General features: G+C 45.0%; 1 protein-coding gene across 1 annotated transcript in view; it reads left to right on the top strand.

Annotated features, from left to right (window-relative positions):
- Positions 1–19,426, top strand: part of GLUD1 (glutamate dehydrogenase 1) — a 43,129-nt gene extending 23,703 nt beyond the window's left edge. Inside the window, exons 6-13 of the mRNA XM_079793793.1 lie at positions 3,553–3,732; positions 4,740–4,877; positions 5,063–5,200; positions 6,302–6,382; positions 7,223–7,346; positions 8,174–8,265; positions 16,231–16,293; positions 18,295–19,426. Coding sequence (XP_079649919.1) covers positions 3,553–3,732; positions 4,740–4,877; positions 5,063–5,200; positions 6,302–6,382; positions 7,223–7,346; positions 8,174–8,265; positions 16,231–16,293; positions 18,295–18,414 — 936 coding nt within the window. The 3' untranslated portion in view covers positions 18,415–19,426. The remainder of the gene's footprint in view (positions 1–3,552; positions 3,733–4,739; positions 4,878–5,062; positions 5,201–6,301; positions 6,383–7,222; positions 7,347–8,173; positions 8,266–16,230; positions 16,294–18,294) is intronic.
- Positions 19,427–19,866: the final 440 nt, after the last annotated feature.

The following is a 19,866-nucleotide window of genomic DNA, read 5'->3' as shown; positions in this document are numbered from 1 at the left end:
CAAATAGGATTTTTTTAATAAGTGAATTAATTCCTAAAAAAATTTTTTTCAAAGTGACACAAGATGAAATAGAAAATTTGAAGAGCCACAAAGCTAATAAAAAGTAGAGGTTATTCCCTACCTGGTTTGGCTCAGTGGACAGAGCATCGGCCTGCAGACTGAAGGGTCCTGGGTTCGATTCCAGTCAAGGGCACATGCCCGGTTGCAGGCTCGATCCCCAGTAGGGAGCATGCAGGAAGCAGCCTATCAATGATTCTCTCTTATTGTTTCTATCTCCCTCTCCATCTCCCTTCCTCTCTGAAATCAATAAAAATGTTTTTTTAAAGTAGAGTTTATTATTTATAAAATAACAAATAAAGCCTTTTCATAAAGAAAACACAAGGCATGGGTGGTTTTACGGGAAAATTCTACCAAGAATTTTACAAGTGCCAGTCTTACATGTCACCTTTTATGTTCGGGGAGCTCTAGGTATGGTCTCTTGTTCTTTTAAATATATTTACATATGTATTTTTTAATTGATTTCAGAGAGGAAGGGAGAGAGAGAGAAACATCAATGAGAGAGAATCATTGATCGGCTGCCTCCTGCACACGTCCTATAGGGATTGTACCCACAACCCAGGCATGTGCCCTGACCAGAAATCGAACCGTGACCTGGTTCCTAGGTCTACGCTCAACCACTGAACTATACTGGCCAGGCCTCCTGTTCTTTTTAAGCAAGACACTAGATTGAAGCGTGCAGAGTAGTGGACAAGTATATTGTTGTTATTCGTAGTTCATTCCCAGTGGTGACAGCAAAAGAATGTGTTGTGAGGTGTTGCCTCAGGCTGTACAATGGAAACCTCAGGCTGTGCTAATAAAAGGCTTTTCCTAATTAAAATGATTGGAAATTCAAAATCAGGACAGTAAGGAAGCATAGTTTTTATTTCCAGGCGTGAGCCTAAACCACACGGCTCCTTTTGACTAGCCCCCCTCGAAGAGCCAGTGTTCTCCCTGGGCTCCCGGGGCAATTAGGTTCTCGGGGGCCGGGGCTGGCATTCGCATTTCCACTGTTTAAAGCACTTGGCACTAGGCTTGCAGTTCTGCATTCACAAGTGTTCATTATTCATGGGAGAAACTGTGGGAAAACTAATTCTGGATATCACTTTACTAGACTGCTTTTTTTTCCCATTAATTTTATTCTTTCTGTTGGCATTTGTATGAGTAATACAGTTCTCAGCTCTCCCTGTAAAAATATTTAAACAATACAGAAAAACACCAAATCACTTTTTAACTCATCAAGCTAGGGTATCTATTGGGCGGTAGGGTAAGTTATGAAGTAAAGCACTTTATCCTGTTTCACATGGGTAGCAAATTGCCTTAAGCTTATTAAATAATTTGTACCTTAGCCATCATGTAAAATGCTTTCTTCACTTGTATTGATTTCCTATGTATAACAGGACTGTCCCGTTTCTTCTGTCACTAATCCAATTGGTCTATTCTGTGCTGGTTGCTAGTTTATAGCATATTTGATGCCTTGGAAAGGAAGCCCTCCCAAGCTCTTCATCTTTTTTCTAATTCTACTGTTTCTGCAAAAGAATACATGCCCATCGACTCAGGGCACAGAAAGGTGATGGTGAGGCCCTGCCCTCACTTCACGCCCACAGTGAACCAGAGGCACCACTCAGAGCGGTGGGCCTCTGTGCCCTACTCACCTGTGCCTATTTTCTTAACCCAAATGGTACCATACTAAATATACAAAAAGTGGAATTTCTTGAAGTAGAATTTCTGGGTTAGTGGGTTTTCTTATTTTGGTAACTTCCATATTGCCCCGAATTATTTTATTCTCAGTAATACAAAACTGAGAACTGTGTTGCTCTTATAAATGCCATTTTTTTCCTTGAATAGTTTTGCTGGCCTACTTCTTTATACATACATACATATATATATAGATTGATTGATTGATTTCAGAGAGGAAGGGAGAGGGAAAGAGAGATGGAAATATCAATGGTGAGGAAAAATCGATTGGCTGCCTCCTGCACACCCCCTACTGGGGATTGAGCCGCAACCTGGGCATGTGCCCTTGACGGAATCAAACCCAGGACCCTTCAGTCCATAGGCCAACACTCTATCCACTGAGCCAAACCAGCCCACTTCTTTTTAGGTGAACTTGAGTTTGTTTTCAAGCGCTTTTTTAAAAGTAGTATTGTATTGAATTTGTAGATTAGTTTGACAGAAAAATATCTTTACAACATTGAGCCTTCCCATTGAAGAGCACCATAAAGCCTCTTCCTTCGAAGCTCTGTTTTGGTGATGTACTCAAGTGTTTTTGTTTTTGTTTTTTTAAATATATTTTATTGATTTTTTACAGAGAGGAAGGGAGAGGGATAGAGAGCTAGAAACATCGATGAGAGGGAAACATCGACTAGCTGCCTCCTGCACACCCCCCACCGGGGATGTGCCCGCAACCAATGTACATGCCCCCGACCGGAATCAAACCTGGGACCCTTCAGTCCGCAGGCCGACGCTCTATCCACTGAGCCAAACTGGTTTCGGCTGTACTCAAGTTTTAATGGTAGATTTTAAGACACTTAAGGGTTGGATGTACCCTGATTAAGTAGGGTATAAGTATTTGTTGAAAAAATAATACTTTGTTACATTTTCATTGATTTCAGGGAGGAATGGAGAAAGAGAGAGAAACATCAATTATGATAATCATTGATTGGCTGCCTCCTATTGCCTCCATTGGTGGTTGAGCTCATAACCCCGGCATGTGCCCTGACCAGGAATCGAAGTGTGACCTCCCCTGAGTCATGCTGGCCCTGGCTGGGCAGGAATAATACTTTTTTTTTTCTTTTTCTTTTTTAATTTCAGAAAGGAAGGAAGAGGGAGATAGAAACATCAATGATGAGTGAGACACATTGATTGGTTGCCTCCTGCACACACCCTGACCAGGGCCAGGGATGGATCCTGCAACCTAGGTCCGTGCCCTTGACCAGAATCGAACCTGGGACCCTTCAGTCTGCAGGCTGACACTCTATCCACTGAGCCAAACTTGCTAGGGCAGGAATAATACTTTTAAGCTATTAAAAATGCTATCTGGCCCTGGCCAGTGTGGCTCAGTTGGTTGGGTGTCATCCTGTGCACAAAAAGGTTGCCAGTTCGATTCCCATTCAGGGCACATACCTGGATTGTGGGCTTGATCAATGTTTCACTCTCATCGATGTTGTATTTCTCTCTCTCTCTCTCTCTCTCTCTCTCTCTCTGAAAAATCAATAAAAAATCTTTTTTTAAAGAAAATACTATCTATTTTTGTGACATTGTATTTGTACTTTAGGAATCTAGTTAAGTTAAATTCCTAATGCCCTGTTCCTCCCATTGGAAATACTAGCCTAGTTTCACACATTTTCTGGGAACAGAAATGTCAAAGAGTGAGTCAGGTGCTTCTAGATGACACTCCTAAAGAGCGTATTTTAGTTGAATGAGAATGTGTTTGGCTCTATCCTTCATTCCATTGGTTCCTCGTAGGAAATTCTCCTGAGGTTTCATCTCTGAAGCTCTGGCTTTCTCTTGCAGGATATTAATGCCCATGCCTGTGTCACTGGCAAGCCCATCAGTCAGGGTGGGATCCACGGACGGATCTCTGCTACTGGCCGGGGAGTTTTCCATGGAATCGAAAACTTCATCAATGAAGCTTCTTACATGAGTATTTTAGGAATGACACCAGGGTTTGGAGATAAAACATTTGTTGTTCAGGTAAAAGTTTTTGTTTCTGAAAGAATAACTTATAAGTTGTTTTTAGATTTGCATTTTTTTAAATTTAATTATTTTTAATCTCTTACGTTTTAAAATGGTTGTTTTCAGAATATTATGCCCTTTATTGTGTGAGCTTTGGTATGATTATGTGACTAGAAGCAATTTAAGTATCTCTAGGACACATATGAAACTCTTACCAACTTTATTTTGTTTTTTAATGTGTTTTTATTGATTGGCTGCCTCCTGCATGCCCCACACTGGGGATCGAGCCTATAACCCGGGCATGTGCCCTGACCAGGAATCAAACCGTGACCTTCTGGTTCATAAGTTGACACTCAACCACTGAGCCATGCCGGCTGGGCATCACCAACTTCTTTTGATCAGTATTTAAAAATTGAGACTGTGTCCAGAAGGGGAAATCACTTAAACTATTAGGGGTACACAGAAAGAATTTGGTATTTGATTACTTTACTTAGAGAAATTATGTTGAATGTTACTTTAAAATAGAATTCATATTCCTCCCAATTAGTGACTTACCTTTTTAGTACCAAAGGACATCTGGTCATGAGGGACCTGGGTGGTATGGTTGACACCACTATCGTCTATAATAATAAAAGCATAGTATGCTAATTAGACTGGACTTCTGGATGACCTTTGGGACAAAGCCAGGGCTGCAAGGGCTGAGGCAAGCTGCCACAGCTGCAAGGGCCAAGCCCCTTGCACGAATTTTGTGCATCGGACCTCTGATTTCTTTATAAATCAACAAGGCTGCACTAACTAAACTTCTTCAGGTCTCATTATCAAAGGCAACAAAGGGTTGGGTTCTTCATTGTTAAACATAGAAATTTATTGTTGAAGGGAAGCCATTTAGTTCATTGTTTCTTTTGGCAAAAGGATTTTGAGAATTTCTTTTAGCAGAATGTCAAATTGCATTGGACAGAGTGTGACTTACCATGTGTCTGTAGTAGGAAGTTGTTTTTTGTGTCATATGTAATTGTTCTTTACAGGGATTTGGTAATGTGGGCCTGCACTCTATGAGATATTTGCATCGCTTTGGTGCTAAATGTGTTGGTGTTGGTGAATCTGATGGGAGTATATGGAATCCAGATGGCATTGACCCAAAGGAACTGGAAGACTTCAAATTGGTATGTTAAAGCTAATATCTGAGCAGTTTTACTGTCCTCAATATTGTAAAGTTGCAATAGCTTTATTTAAATCTATTGCCATTGCTTGCTTTTTTAAAATGTAACTTTAAAGATAACTTTGTCTTCATGTCATTTGGCACTAAACTCTGGTGCAGCTATTAATTCTGATATTCAATCAATTACAGCAACATGGATCAATCCTGGGTTTCCCCAAGGCAAAGGTTTATGAAGGGAGCATCTTAGAGGCCGACTGTGACATACTGATCCCTGCTGCCAGTGAGAAGCAGCTGACCAAGTCCAATGCACCCAGAATCAAAGCCAAGGTAAAAGCAGAATAGAGACTGTCCAACCTTCCTAATGGGGTGCTATTGAAGGTCAGAGGAAAGTGCACATTTTGGGTATCCTCTTTTTTGTTTCGTTTGCAGCTTTATTGGGATACTAGAGTCCCGGTGAATGACATTCATGCACTCGGGGGGAGGAGGAGTCCCATCAGCCCGGCCTGCGCCCTTTAGAAGTCCAAGAGCCCTCGGGGGATGTCTGACTGATGTCCACGGGGAGCGGGCCTAAGCTGCAGTCGGCAGTGCAGACATCCTTAGCGCTTCCACAGAGGTGGGAGTGGCTCCTGCCACCACCTTTGCGCTCGTGCTCCCCCTGTGGGAGCGCACTGACCACCAGGGATCAGCCCCTGCATTGAGCATCTGTCCTCTGGTGGTCAGTGTGCGTCATGGTGACCAGTTGTTCCGCCGTTCGGTCGATATTACCCTTTTATTCTATAGGATAACACACATACCGTATAGTTCACCCAGGTGTACAATTTAATGGCTTTTAGTATATTCAGAGTTGTTCAACCGTCACCATGGATTTCCTTTTAAACCAAATTTCCAAAAAGTAGTTATGGAAATCAAAAAATAGTTTTATATACTTTAGAGCAAAGTGACTTTATTGATTTTAGAGAGAGGAAGGGAGAGAAACATCAACGTGAGAGAAAAACATTGATTGCTTGCCTCCTGCACGTGCCCCAACCAGGAACACACAACCTTTTTTTAAAATATATTTTATTAATTTCAGAGAGGAAGGGAGGGAGATAGAAACATCAATGATGAGAGAGAATTATTGATCAGCTGCTTCCTGCATGCTGCCCACTGGGGATTGAGCCCGCAACCCAGGCATGTGCCCTTGACAGGAATCGAACCTGAGACCTTTCTGTCTGCAGGCTGACGCTCTATCCACTGAGCCAAACCAGCCAGGGCAACCCACAACCTTTTGATGTATGGCTCCAACCAGCTGAGCCACACCGGCCAGGGTGACTTTTATTCATTCCATTAAGCTGGAATTACTCTTTCCTACACCCTCCTATCCACACATGCACATCTCTTGGCGCTCAGTGAGGGGATTTGGCATTCCTATGTGTCCCTGACTTACAGATCATCGCTGAAGGTGCCAATGGACCAACAACTCCCGAAGCGGATAAGATTTTCCTGGAGCGGAACATCATGGTTATTCCAGTAAGTCATCTGTTTGCCAGTTTTTTTATATGCTTGGAATTGTTATTGTTTTTGTAAGGAATTGTGGGAGGGATGATCATTAGTTTCCCAAGCTATTAGTGAATTCATCTTTAGTTTGTGTTTAAGAAAATAAAATAGAAGCATGATTGTTAGTATGGTAAGCCTGTCAATTTTCGCCTGAGCATTTTCTTCTAGCTTCAAGCTCTTTCTTGAGTATGTATTTAGCCTTCTTTAGAACCTAGTTACATAAATGTGTACTGTGCTAGAAATACTATTCTAACTTAAAGATTGCTTTTATCATCCTAACAGTGTGCATTTCAAATGTCCCTGCAGCTTTGCTCAGAAAGCTAATGTGAGGAACATGTTTTCAGTGGATAAGCGTGGGGTCCAGACCAACAGGTTATTGACAATTGGAAGTTAGTGTGGATTTAGGGAGCATTTTTAAGAACCCCTTTGCTGAAGGCACTTAAAAATTCAGTTTAACAGAAGTGTCCTGCCCTTCGGTGGAAGAGGGAGTGCTGCTCTTCTGGGAGGTTCCCCAGACAGTCCAGCCCACGGGAGGGGCAGCAGTTTTGTCAGAAAACTGTTTTGGTGGAGAAGCAGCTCTAACCATAGCTGATTAAATGCTTGATTAATAAAATAAAAAAATCAACTCAGATGGACCGGGAAAGGGGGGAGGGGGGGGTGTTAGATTTAAGTGTGAAGTTCTAAGATAGCTAAGATATATTTGGAAAGGTTGACACTTTGATACTAAAATTGAGCTCTTAGGTTATTGTAAGCTTTTATCTAAAACCATCATCTTTTATCTTTGGTATCTTCCTGACACATTTTTGTATGTAGGATCTCTACCTGAATGCCGGGGGAGTTACAGTATCTTACTTTGAGTGGCTGAAGAACCTAAATCATGTCAGCTATGGCCGGTTGACCTTCAAATATGAAAGGGATTCTAACTACCACTTGCTCAGTAAGTTCTGATGATCTTGTTCTCCAAAAATAATCTTTTGGGCCAGCTAGAAGGCTGGACAAAGCTTAAACTTAAGACTAGTTTCCTTTTTTTTTTTTTTTAAGACTAGTTTCCTTTTTATAATTCTAAAGAACTTAAATTAATTTCAATACAGAAAACTATATTATTTTGCTAATGAGTCTTAGACCAAAAATATATAATTTCTTTATGGGTAAGCAATATATTAGCTTCCTTAAATATATTTACATCCAAATGTTTGTTTTATAATGTAATATTCCGAGAACAGAATCTGCAAGTTAGGGTAAGAAAGAGCATCAGTTTAAATCGGGCTCCTGTTGGTGTGCCTCCCGTTTCTGCCTCTGGTCGCTCTGAGGAAAGGCCTGTTGAGTGGTGAGAAAGTTTCAGTCTTCTGATGGAGACGCCTGTTTTTCTTGGACAAGAGTAGGCTCCAGGGCTAACAGTAGGATTTTCCTGAAGCTGAAATAAGACCAAGACCTCCCACTGAGTGCCTTTACTCAGCCTGCTCAGAATCGGGGTGAAGTGACCCATCTATTTCCGTTCTTTCCCTCAGCATTTTCTTTTGTAAAGAGCCAAGGAAAAACCCTGGCAGTGGGTGTTATGGAAACGGAGCAGTGACCTAAATTCACGTTACATGGGAATTTGGCCAAGCGCTTTCTCCTAAATGATTAACCCTTTCACGTCATTGATGTTGAAGGTTTCTAAAACTCTTGGTTTTGGGGTTGTGAATATAACTGGGGACAACTTTTGCTACTGCTTGACATTTTCTGCTGGCATGGTCTTCTCTTTTCTTCCTTGGCTTTCCATAGTGTCGGTGCAGGAGAGTCTGGAAAGGAAATTTGGGAAACATGGTGGAACTATTCCTGTTGTGCCCACGTCGGAGTTCCAGGACAGGATATCGGTGAGTGCTTGGGGCAGTCCCTCTTCCACAGCTGCCTGCTCTCTTTGGTCTCGGGTCGGCATCTACATGACAGTAATCCTAGGACTTGTAAGGATCCTAGTTCAAAACGAGTGACTAATGGCTCTCCTGCTTTTGGCACCTTGACAACACCGACGGCTCCACGGTAATGCTAATGTGATGGCAGAGAATTACTACGAATTTAACTTGGTTAAGCTTCAGAGAAATAGAAATGAAAATAAAGATTAGAACTCCATGAAAAATTGGAATTGCTATATGGATACGAATAAGAGTGAAAACAGATTAGAAAGGGTATTTAATAGTAATTAGCAATTGACAAGGGTATATTAGTATTGCGCACACATCACAGGGAGCTTCCTCACCAGGAAAGTACGAAGGCATGGAAAGCAAGTCAGAGGAAATAGGCCTGGACAAAATGTTTAACCTCGCTGTTAGAGTACAAGTTAAAATAAGGTTCCTTTAATCTATTTAACAAACATAAACAATGGATCTTCTAGTCAACATGCCTGCGGTGAAGCAGTTGTGCCTCTATTCTGATAACAATGCAGATTGGTGCAGCTTTTTGAAAAATTGAGAAGTGAGGAGTTTTTGGTGTTCCTGCCCTTTGGCATAATAATGTTCCCTCTGGTGACTTGTCCTAAGAAAATCATTCCAAAGGAGAGGAATGGCTCCATGCATGAGGATGTCATTGGAACTGTGTTCGCAGTCAGTTTTAAAGTTTCTTTGATTTAACTGTCATATAGATGGCAGAAAAATGGCTCAGTTATAATATATCTTCTTATGAAATGAAATATTCAGTCATGGAATATATCAGTGATTTTCAACCTTTTCCATCTCTTGGCACACATAAACTAATTACTAAAATTCTGTGGCACACCAAAAAATACATTTTTTATTGATTTGACCCCACCAAAAAAGGTATGATTTTGATTAATTCACATGGGATGGCTATTGTTGTGTTGGCTGTTCTCATTTTTTTTATTTGACCGTCTAAGAGAAAAGAGGTCAGGGCCCCTGACTAAATACTTAGGTTCTGCATGTTTTAAACTTTCTTGTGGCACATCGGGTGAAGATCGCTGAACTATATTGAAACAAGAGGAAAAGTTAAGGGTTTTGTTTTGAAGATGCTTTTGCCACTCTGGGTACTAATTGTTCCCCTAAATGAATCTTCTTCTTTCCCAGAGGCATGTCTGTCAGTTCTGGTCCCTCTGTCGGAAAAGCCGTACCCTCTCCTTTCTTAGGTGTCACCGCATCTCTGCAGCCTTTCCTGAAAGTGCCCTCTGCGTGCCAGAGCTGTGGGCATCCTGGGCAAGTGCTGCAGCTGCTCTTCAGTGGGTTTCTTGCTCCTCCCAGCACCTACCTGGCACATATCAGTCACTCAGATTGAAACTTCCAGAGGGGGAGCACAAAAAGAGGACAGCCCGCTAGTTAGGCAATAAGTAGGGCAACAGCCGTGATGACTTTCTTTTTATCCTTTTAAAATAATTGTTGTCCAATATATTGGTCACCCAATTTTCAGATGCTTGCAGTTCTTCTAATTTTAGACTTGAGTGCTGTTTCTCACCTCCCTACCTGTTGTAGGAATCCTATAAAATAAAAGCCCAATATGCTAAGTGTCCAGGTGACCAGTTGGCCATTCAACCAATCAAAGCGTAATATGCTAATGATGTGTGAAGGCCACTCAACCGCTCGCTAAGACGTGCACTGACCACCAGGGGGCAGTCGATGGGTTGACCAGTCACTATGATGTGCACTGATCACCAGGGGGCAGATGCTTCGACCAGTAGGTTAGCCTGCTGCTGGGGTCCGGCCAACAGGGACTGAGCAAGACAGGCTGGACAAACCCTGGAGCCCTCCTGCAGTCTCTCCCCAGCTGGCCTACCTCCTGAATCCCTCCCCAGGTCCTGTCCCTTGGCCTGGCCTGCACCATCTCGCAAACCACGACCCCTCGGGGGATGTCAGAGAGCTGGTTTTGGCCCAATCCCGCAGGCTAGGCCGAGGGACCCCACTGGTGCACAAATTCGTGCACCGGGCCTCTAGCCCTATATAATAAAAGCCCAATATGCTAAGTGTCCAATTGACCAGTCGGCCATTCAACCAATCAAAGCATAATATGCTAATGATATGCTAAGGCTGCTCAACCGCTTGCTATGACGTGCACTGACCACCAGGGGGCAGACAGCCAACCAGTCTACCAGTCGCTATGACATGCATGGACCACCAGGGGGCAGATGCTCCGACCAGTAGGTTAGTTTGCTGCTGGGGTCTGGCCAATCAGGACTGAGCAAGATGGGCTGGACACGCCCTGGAGCCCTCCCATGGTCCCTCCCCAGCTGGCCAACCTGCATTCCTCCCCGGCCTCGATTGTGCACCAGTGGAGTCCCTCGGCCTGGCCTGCAACCTCTCGCAATCCAGGTCCCTTTGGGGGATGTTGGAAGGCCAGTTTCATTCCGATCCTGCAGGCCAGGCCGAGGGACTCCACTGGTGCACAAATTCATGCACCAGGCCTCTAGTCTTAAGGTGTCAGTTGAAAAACCAGTTCTTTTCCAGCTCCTTCCCTGGCCACATTCTGGGCCCTCCAAGACCTACTTCTTTTCACTGTCCCTCATCACCCCAATGTCCTCAGCATTCTCCATGTCTAACTTAAATTCCATGCTCCATCATCACAGTGACTTCCTGCTCTAGTTTTGCTTCATTGATCCTCCTGTTAACACCTGAGCCCTGATAACACCCAGATCTTTGCCCCCTGTGGCTGGAGGCCCTGCGGACTGCTCAGATCCTAACCACTAACACCATAGATTCTTAGAGCTGCCCCTATTCCATTTGTTTTCTCATTCTCCTAAATGTCCTATTTTCTCCTCTCTCTCTCCCCTCACTCCAGCTCATGACCTGATATATGCTCACAGAGAACATTGAAGCAGTCAGAACTTCCCCATGTACCCAGCTCCTGGCATCTGTACCCTGCCTTGTGTCAGCTCTCTTATAGAGCAACTCTCTGTACTTCCATCTAACCCCAAGTCTTGCTCTGGGCATTGGAGGGCCCATTTTCAACTTATCAAATGCGTAACTCAAGCAAGTCCTCTTCTCTGTTCTGCATCACCAATCCTCCCATGTGCAGTAATTTCTATTGGTATTCTAAATGCTGTCCTAAAAATATATAAATCTTTGCTCAGTCAGTGTGGCTCAGTGGTTGAGCATTGATTTATGAACCAGGAGGTTGCAGTTCAATTCCTGGTCAGGGCACATGCCCAGGTGGTGGGCTCAATCCCAAGTGTGTGCATGCAGGAGGCAGCCAATCGATGACTCTATTTCATCATTGGTGTTTCTATCTCTCTCTTCCTCTTCCTTCCTCTCTGAAATCAATTAAAGTATAATTTTTTAAAAAATTATATATATACTAGGGGCCCAGTGCATGAATTCATGCACCTTGAAAGGAATTGTGGACCGTGAGGCTGCGGTGGGCACAGGGATGAGTCTTGGCCCATCCTTCGTGCCCCCACCTGGCCCCTCCCACCTCAGCCCCTGGTCCCCTCTGCTAGCAGCCCCACTCCTGCCACCAGAGCTCCCACACGCTGATGGTGAAGGTCCACTGACTGCACGGAGTGATTGGGGCCGGTGCAAGCGGGGCTGGCGCTGTCAGCGGGTGCGAGCCGCAGCTGCTGCCCCAGTTGCCCCTCAGGAGCAGGGGGAGGTGGAGAAAGCCCTCAGGGGCAATCAGGGCCGGGAGCAGGTGAAGCACCAGGCGGGACCATGGTAAGCAGGAGCAAAGAATTTTCAGTAACCACCAGAGGCTCACCCCGATGACAGCGACCGGCGCACTTTGGTCTGGTGCCCCTGCTCACCTGCTCCATCATCCCGCCTCCGCTGACGCCCACCATTTCTGCGTGCACACCCTGGTGGTCAGTGCACATGATAGCTACTGGTTTTTCAGTTGTTCCAACATTCGGTCTATTTGCACATTAGGGTTTTATATATATACTAGAAGCCCGGTGCACGAAATTCGTGCACGGCGGGGGGTTGTCCCTCAGCCCAGCCTGTACCCTCTCCAATCTGGGACTCCTGGAGGGATGTCCGACTGCCCGTTTAGGCCCGATCCCACATGACTGGGATCGGGCCTAAACGGGCAGTCGGACATCCCTCTCACAATCCAGGACTGCTGGCTCCCAACTGCTTGCCTGCCTGCCTTCCTGATTGCCCCTAAAAGCTTCTGCCTGCCAGCCTAATCACCCCCTAACCACTCTGCTGCCAGCCTGGTTGATGCTTAACTGCTCCCCTGCCAGCCTGTTTGCCCCCAACTTCCCTCCTCTGCCAGCCTGGTCACCCCTAACTGCCCTCTCCTACAGGGTTGATCACCTCCAACTGCCCTCCCTTGCAGGCCTGGTCCCTCTCAACTGCCCTCCCTTGCAGGCCGGGTGCCTCCCAACTGCCCTCTCCTGCTGGCCATCTTGTGGTGGCCATCTTGTGTCCACATGGGGGCAGGATCTTTGACCACATGGGGGCAGCTATATTGTGTGTTGCAGTGATGACCAATCTGTATAGTACTCTTTTATTAGATAGGATAGAGGCCTGGTGCACGGGTGGGGGCCAGCTGGTTTGCCCTGAAGGGTGTCCCGGATCAGGGTGAGGTTCCCTTGGGGCGTGGAGCGGCCTGAGCGAGGGGCCTGTGGTGGTTTGCAGGCCGGCCACGCCCCCTGGCAACCCAAGGGGAGGCCCTGGTATCTGGAATTTATTTTCCTTCTACAATTGAAACTTTGTAGCCTTAAGCGGGTGAGCCCGGCCAGGGTGTGCGGAAAGCTTTGCTTCCCCTGTTGCCGGCGGCAACCCTGGCCTGCTCTCTCAAGCTCCATTCTGCCGCCATTTGTTTGAATTTGTTTACCTTCTATAATTGAAACTTTGTAGCTTGAGTGGAGGCTTAGGCCTGCAATGGCTATGGAAAGCTTGGCTTGCTCTGTTACCTGGGAAACCATGCTCACTGTGGCTGCAGCCATCTTGGATTGGGGTTAATTTGCATACTCGCCCTGATTGGCTGGTGGGCGTGGCTTATGTAGCAGAGTGATGGTTAATTTGCATATTACCATTCTATTAGAGAGGATGTATGGTGTGTGTGTGTGTGTGTGTGTGTGTGTGTGTGAATCTTAATCCCACTTATTCTTCTAGGTCTTGCCATTTTTATTTCCCTTATGGCAAGCCTCCTTAAGAGTTGTATATACTCTGTGCCCAGTTCTTCTATACCCAAACCTACTCTTATGCTCATCACTCCACCAAAACTGCCTTGTCAAGGTAGCCAGTGGCACCTGCACTGCCAAATCCAGTGGTCACTTCTCAGTGCTCGTCTTCCTTCACCTGTCTGCAGCTATTGTCACAGTGTTCCCTCCTCCTGAAATGTTTTCTTCTCTCACCTTCCAGATACCAGTCACCTAGTTTTCTCCTTACTTCACTATCATTCCTTCTCATTGCCTTTTGCTTATTCTTATCAGCTCTCCACTTGCTTAACGTTGGAGGGACTTGGTCCCTGTACCAGATCTCTGTCTGAATTCAGTTTTGCTGATCTCACCCAGCCTCAGGGTTTTAAGTCCAAGTATCTATTCCCACCTAAATATAAGCTCTATGAGCAAAGAGAATTGTCATTATTATGTGTTCTGCTGTGACCTACACTGCCTAGAAGAGTGCCTGGCACTTAGTAGGTACTCAGTAAATGTTTTGATGGTTGGGTGATTGAATCAAAGAAACTGCAGTGTTCACCTGTTCAGCAAGATCTTCTTACCTTGGTTGAAGTAAATAAAGCTTAGTTTTTAGTTGATACAAATGTTATAGAAATATACCTTCTTAATTGAATAGTGTTAATTGGGTGAAGTTTGGCATAGATAACTTGTATTGGTGACCTACTTTTTACATTTTTATCTGGCCTCTTAGGATGTTTTTGATAGCTTATATATATCATACTAGAGGCCCAATGCACGAAAATTCGTGCAAGAGTAGGCCTTCCTCCCCCCAACTGCCAGCACTGGCTTCCCTCCTGCCCCACCTTCGTCAGGAAGGACGTCCGGAATGATGTCTGGTAGACATCCTATCTAATTATCATATTACCCTTTTATTATTATAAACTAGAGGCCCGGTGCACGAAATTCGTGCACGGAGGGGGGTTATCCCTCAGCCCAGCCTGTACCCTCTCCAATCTGGGACCCCTCAAGGGATGTCCGACTGCCCGTTTAGGCCGGGCCTAAACGGGCAGTCGGATATCTCTCTCACAATCCAGGACTGCTGGCTCCCAACTGCTTGCCTGCCTGCCTTCCTGATTGCCCCTAACCGCTTCTGCCTGCCAGCCTGATCACCCCCTAACCATTCTGCTGCCACCCTGTTTGCCCCCAACTTCCCTCCTCTGCCGGCCTGGTTAACCCTAACTGCCCTCTCCTGCAGGGTTGATCACCTCCAACTGCCCTCCCTTGCAGGCCTGGTCCTTCTCAACTGCCCTCCCTTGCAGGCCGGGTGCCTCCCAACTGCCCTCTCCTGCTGGCCATCTTGTGGTGGCCATCTTGTGTCCACATGGGGGCAGGATCTTTGACCACATGGGGGCAGCTATATTGTGTGTTGCAGTGATGATCAATCTGCATAGTACTCTTTTATTAGATAGGATAGAGGCCTGGTACAGGGGTGGGGGCCAGCTGGTTTGCCCTGAAGGGCGTCCCGGATCAGGTGGGGGTTCCCTTGGGGTGTGGGGCGGCCTGAGTGAGGGGTCTGTGGTGGTTTGCAGGCGGGCCATGCCCCCTGGCAATGCAAGCAGAGGCCCTGGTATCTAGAATTTATTTTCCTTCTACAATTGAAACTTTGTAGCCTGGAGCGGAGCCAAGCCTGGGGCTCCCTCCGAGGCCGGCAGCCATTTGTGTTGGGGTTATAATTGAAACTTTGTTGCCTTAAGCGGGTGAGCCCGGCCAGGGTGTGCGGAAAGCTTTGCTTCCCCTGTTGCCGGCGGCAACCCTGGCCTGCTCTCTCAAGCTCCATTCTGCTGCCATTTGTTTGAATTTGTTTACCTTCTATAATTGAAACTTTGTAGCTTGAGTGGAGGCTTAGGCCTGGCCAGGGCAGGCGGAAAGCTTGGCTTCCTCTGTTACCTAGGAAACCTTGCTCTCTGTGGCTGTAGCCATCTTGGTTTGGGTTAATTTGCATACTCGCTCTGATTGGATGGTGGGTGTGTCGGATGTATGGTCAATTTGCATATTTATCTATTGTTAGATAGGATTAGGAACAGTGGTGATAGTTAATTGTCATAAATTTTAGAAAGTGTTCCAGAACACAAATTAAATAGAGGACTCTCTTGAAACAAATAGACTTAAGTGATAAGAGATAATTGGCATAGGAAAGAGATGAGCTGGCATGGTGGTCAAAGACCTTGGTTATATCCCAGCTCTAAAACTAGCTACTGGCAAACCTGGCCAACTTCTCTGGTTGACAGTTTCCTCATCAGTAGAATTAGTGGGTTCATTAGAGTTGCTAGCATTCATCCAGCTTTACAAGTGGTGACACTGTAGAGTTTAGGACTCTACCCCCGAGCTGCTCCTGGAGGTGCAGGTGCCTTTCTGTGCCCTGTGTGTCCCTGGTGGGCTGGGGACTGAACATTCATGCACTGGATGTGGCCCGGGGAGCCTGCTGCGGGGGTGTGGTGGCATATTAATGGCCGGTGCTGATCTCACCACTTGCCTTCGTTGTTCATGGTTTTCTGTGTTCATTGTTTTACTGTGTCAGATCTTACTTCGAGTGTTTGCTGTCAAATACAGTGAAAACTGAATTATGATTAAAATGCAACTACCTAATTAGATATGAAGATATTATATAAAAATTAGGTATATCTTTAATTCTGCTGGCTGTGTGTTGACTTGAGAACCTTTGTACTCAGGGGTTGAAGCATGTGCTGAGATGGTTTTATTGACTTCATGTTCTTTTTCCTAACAGGGGGCATCTGAGAAAGACATCGTGCACTCTGGCTTAGCCTACACCATGGAGCGCTCGGCCAGGGTACGTGCACTGCTGTTTCTGTCGTGTCTCAAAGGGCAGCCCAGTGTGGTCTCAGCCCCCAGACTGTGCGTGAGCATGTGATCTCATTTGTGTGTGGCAGAGCACATGCTTTTTCAGTCTTAAATGGTAGCCATTGTTTTCAGGTCTTCAATATGTTTACCAGGCTTATGGAAATAATGTCAAGTAGGAGGAAGTGAGGTTTGGCTAAATATCAAGTGGATTGGAGCTGAGTGCACATTCCATTATCCTATAGGAAGTGGTCGGCAAACTCATTAGTCAACAGAGCCAAATATCAACAGTACAATGTGAAATTTCTTTTGAGAGCCAAATTTTTTAAACTTAAACTTCTTCTAACGGCACTTCTTCAAAATAGACTCGCCCAAGTCATGGTATTTTGTGAAAGAACCACACTCAAGGGGCCAAAGAGCCACATGTGGCTCGCAAGCCGCTGTTTGCCGATCACTGTCCTATAGCAAGTGACCTCACTATAGAATTTTATGTAAATAAAAGATTTTTTGACCACTTGATTCTCTTTTTTTTTAATATATTTATTTTATTGATATTTTTACAGAGAGAAAGGGAGAGGGATAGTTAGAAACATCGATGAGAGAGAAACATAGATCAGCTGCCTCCTGCACACCCCCTACCGGGGATGTGCCCGCAACCAAGATACATGCCTTGACCGGAATCGAACCTGGGACCTTTCAGTCCACAGGCCGATGCTCTATCTACTGAGCCAAACTGGTTAGGGCTGACCACTCAATTCTTTTTTTTTTTTTTCTTTTTTTAAAATATATTTTATTGATTTTTTACAGAGAGGAAGGGAGAGGGATAGAGAACTAGAAACATCGACCAGCTGCCTCCTGCACACCCCCCACTGGGGATGTGCCCGCAGCCAATGTACATGCCCTTGACCGGAATCGAACCTGGGACCCTTCAGTCCGCAGACCGACGCTCTATCCACTGAGCCAAACCAGTTAGGGCTGACCACTCAATTCTTTTTTTTTTTTTTTCTTTTTTTAAAATATATTTTATTGATTTTTTTACAGAGAGGAAGGGAGAGGGATAGAGAGCTAGAAACATCGACCAGCTGCCTCCTGCACACCCCCCACTGGGGATGTGCCCGCAGCCAATGTACATGCCCTTGACCGGAATCGAACCTGGGACCCTTCAGTCCGCAGACCGACGCTCTATCCACTGAGCCAAACCGGTTTCGGCACTGACCACTCAATTCTTTTTTTTTTTTTTTTAATATATTTTATTGATTTTTCACAGAGAGGAAGAGAGAGGGATAGAGAGTTAGAAACATCGATGAGAGAGAAACATCGATCAGCTGCCTCTTGCACAACCCCTACTGGGGATGTGCCCACAACCAAGGTACATGCCCTTGACCGGAATCGAACCTGGGACCTTTCAGTCCGTAGGCCGACGCTCTATCCACTGAGCCAAACCGGTTTCGGCTGACCACTCAATTCTTATATCAAGATCTTAAACACAGTTTGTCCAGTTTTCCTAATTTCTTGAGTTCAGATTCTGTCTGCTCAGATTTAAGTTGGAATAGCACAACAGATATTACACACTGTGAATTTACCCTTTTACAGTACATAATTTAGGAGCCTTAAATGTACCCATAGAGCTACATAACCATCACCACTAACTACAGGTCACTCCTCACCCCATTCTTAGTCCTTGTACATCACCACAGAGCATGTCAAATGAATTCCTTCCTGATAACACGATGTCTGAAGGACACAGACTGCTCACACCTAAAGTTCTGAAGAGCAACTTCATACTGCTGCCTAGACAGTGGCTTATTTAATTCCAAGAATTAGTCCTTCCTGACTAGAGGTTACTCTACTGCCTGAGTAGTTTCTTTTTGGCTGCCCAACTCCTACACTGAAATGGGGACAGGCAACTTGTGCCAGGCCCATATGTGCCTGTGTGTTCGTGGCCTGGATGCTGAGTCGGGTGGTCTTCACTATTTTTTCTACTTTGTTTCAGCAAATCATGCGCACAGCCATGAAATATAACCTGGGATTGGACCTGAGAACAGCTGCCTACGTCAATGCCATTGAGAAAGTCTTCAAGGTGTACAATGAAGCCGGTTTGACCTTCACATAGATGGATTGCCACTGACTTCTTTACTACCCTCTTCCCCTCTTCATCCGTAGACCTATCACAAGTTTACATGTAACCACAGATCTGTCTCTCATTGCTTATAGACAATGGACAACACTCTCATAGGTCGATTCAAATGAGACCCTTAAGAAAAGAGAAATTAAAGTTAGGGGATCGTGTGCAAAACTAAAAGTAGATGCCAGAGAGCCATTTGGGTATATCAGCAAAAGAGCTCAATTCTATAGATTACAAACAAAAATAAATGCTGTTTCTCTTTTTGCATTTTATTCTTTTAGAATAAAGTAAGTACATGCTGCTGTAATAAAATTGCCTTTAATCACTTACTAAGCCTAACTTTGACTAAGCAGTGAATGCCTGTAAACATAATGAATGAAAAAGCTAGTATTTTTATAACAACACAGTATCATTTATAGCTTATCAGTAGTATGTTGTCCAACAAACAAAAAGCCCAATGGAGAGTTAGTTATCTTCTTTCCTATCATTGCATAGCAAATGATAGCACCTATTTCTGTTGTGTGAGACTGTCAGAATTTATTAACCACATTGATGACATATAGTCCAAAGAATGTAGTAACCTCCTTATGTTAATTAATTGCTCTTCTCTTTTCAAAGTCTATTGTGTTGCCTGATTGAACAATAATTCAAATAGAGTGTCCCAGAAAAAAACCACTTGGGCTCCCTCTTTGGGGTCTGGCTGGCAGCTCTGAGCATTGCCAATAATGGCCCAACTCACCCTGACTTTGTATCCCTTCCAGGGGCCTCCCCTTCGGCACAGCTTCAACAGCAGCCTGGAGACAGCCTGGGGTTGGCGATTGTGTTTGCCAGGGCCTTTTGAATAGTAGTGTCCCAATGAAGTGCTAGATATTATTTATGTAAGAATGAGCTTTTTCTTTTTTTAACAATATCCTTTCAGAAATTTCTAACTACTTTGTAACTGCATGACTTAACCTGGTGATAAAAGCAGTTATTAAAAGTCTACCTTTTCCAAAGCTTATGTTTCTTTTCTGTTTTTATGTTTTAACTAGGGGCCTGGTGCACGAAATTCGTGCACTGGGGGTGGGGGGTTCCTCGCCCAACCTGCCCCCTCTCACATACTGGGAGCCCTCAGGGGATGTCCTACTGATGGCTTAGGCCCGCTCCCTTTGTGGGAGGCAACTGGGCTGATCAGGGGAAGGCACCAGCCCCATCACCCCGCTGCTGCAGCCACTGCTAGTTACCACAGCCACCAAGGTGTTTTCATCAACACGGACTCCAGTCCCTTCACCAAGAAAAAATGACAACTTTCTTTAGTCATTTTCAAGATGTGTCTTTCATAGGATATGCATTTCATCCTCACCTAAGGGTATGTTTCCATTGACTTTTAGAGAATGTGGAAGAGAAAGGGAAAGACAGAGAGAAACATCAAACTGAGAGGAACACTTTGATTGGTTGCCT

This window comes from Cnephaeus nilssonii (genome assembly GCF_951640355.1).
Source record: "Cnephaeus nilssonii genome assembly, chromosome: 16".
NCBI lineage: Eukaryota > Metazoa > Chordata > Mammalia > Chiroptera > Vespertilionidae > Cnephaeus > Cnephaeus nilssonii.
Note: the sequence above shows the minus strand (reverse complement) of the source record. Positions and strands in the feature narration are given on the sequence as shown.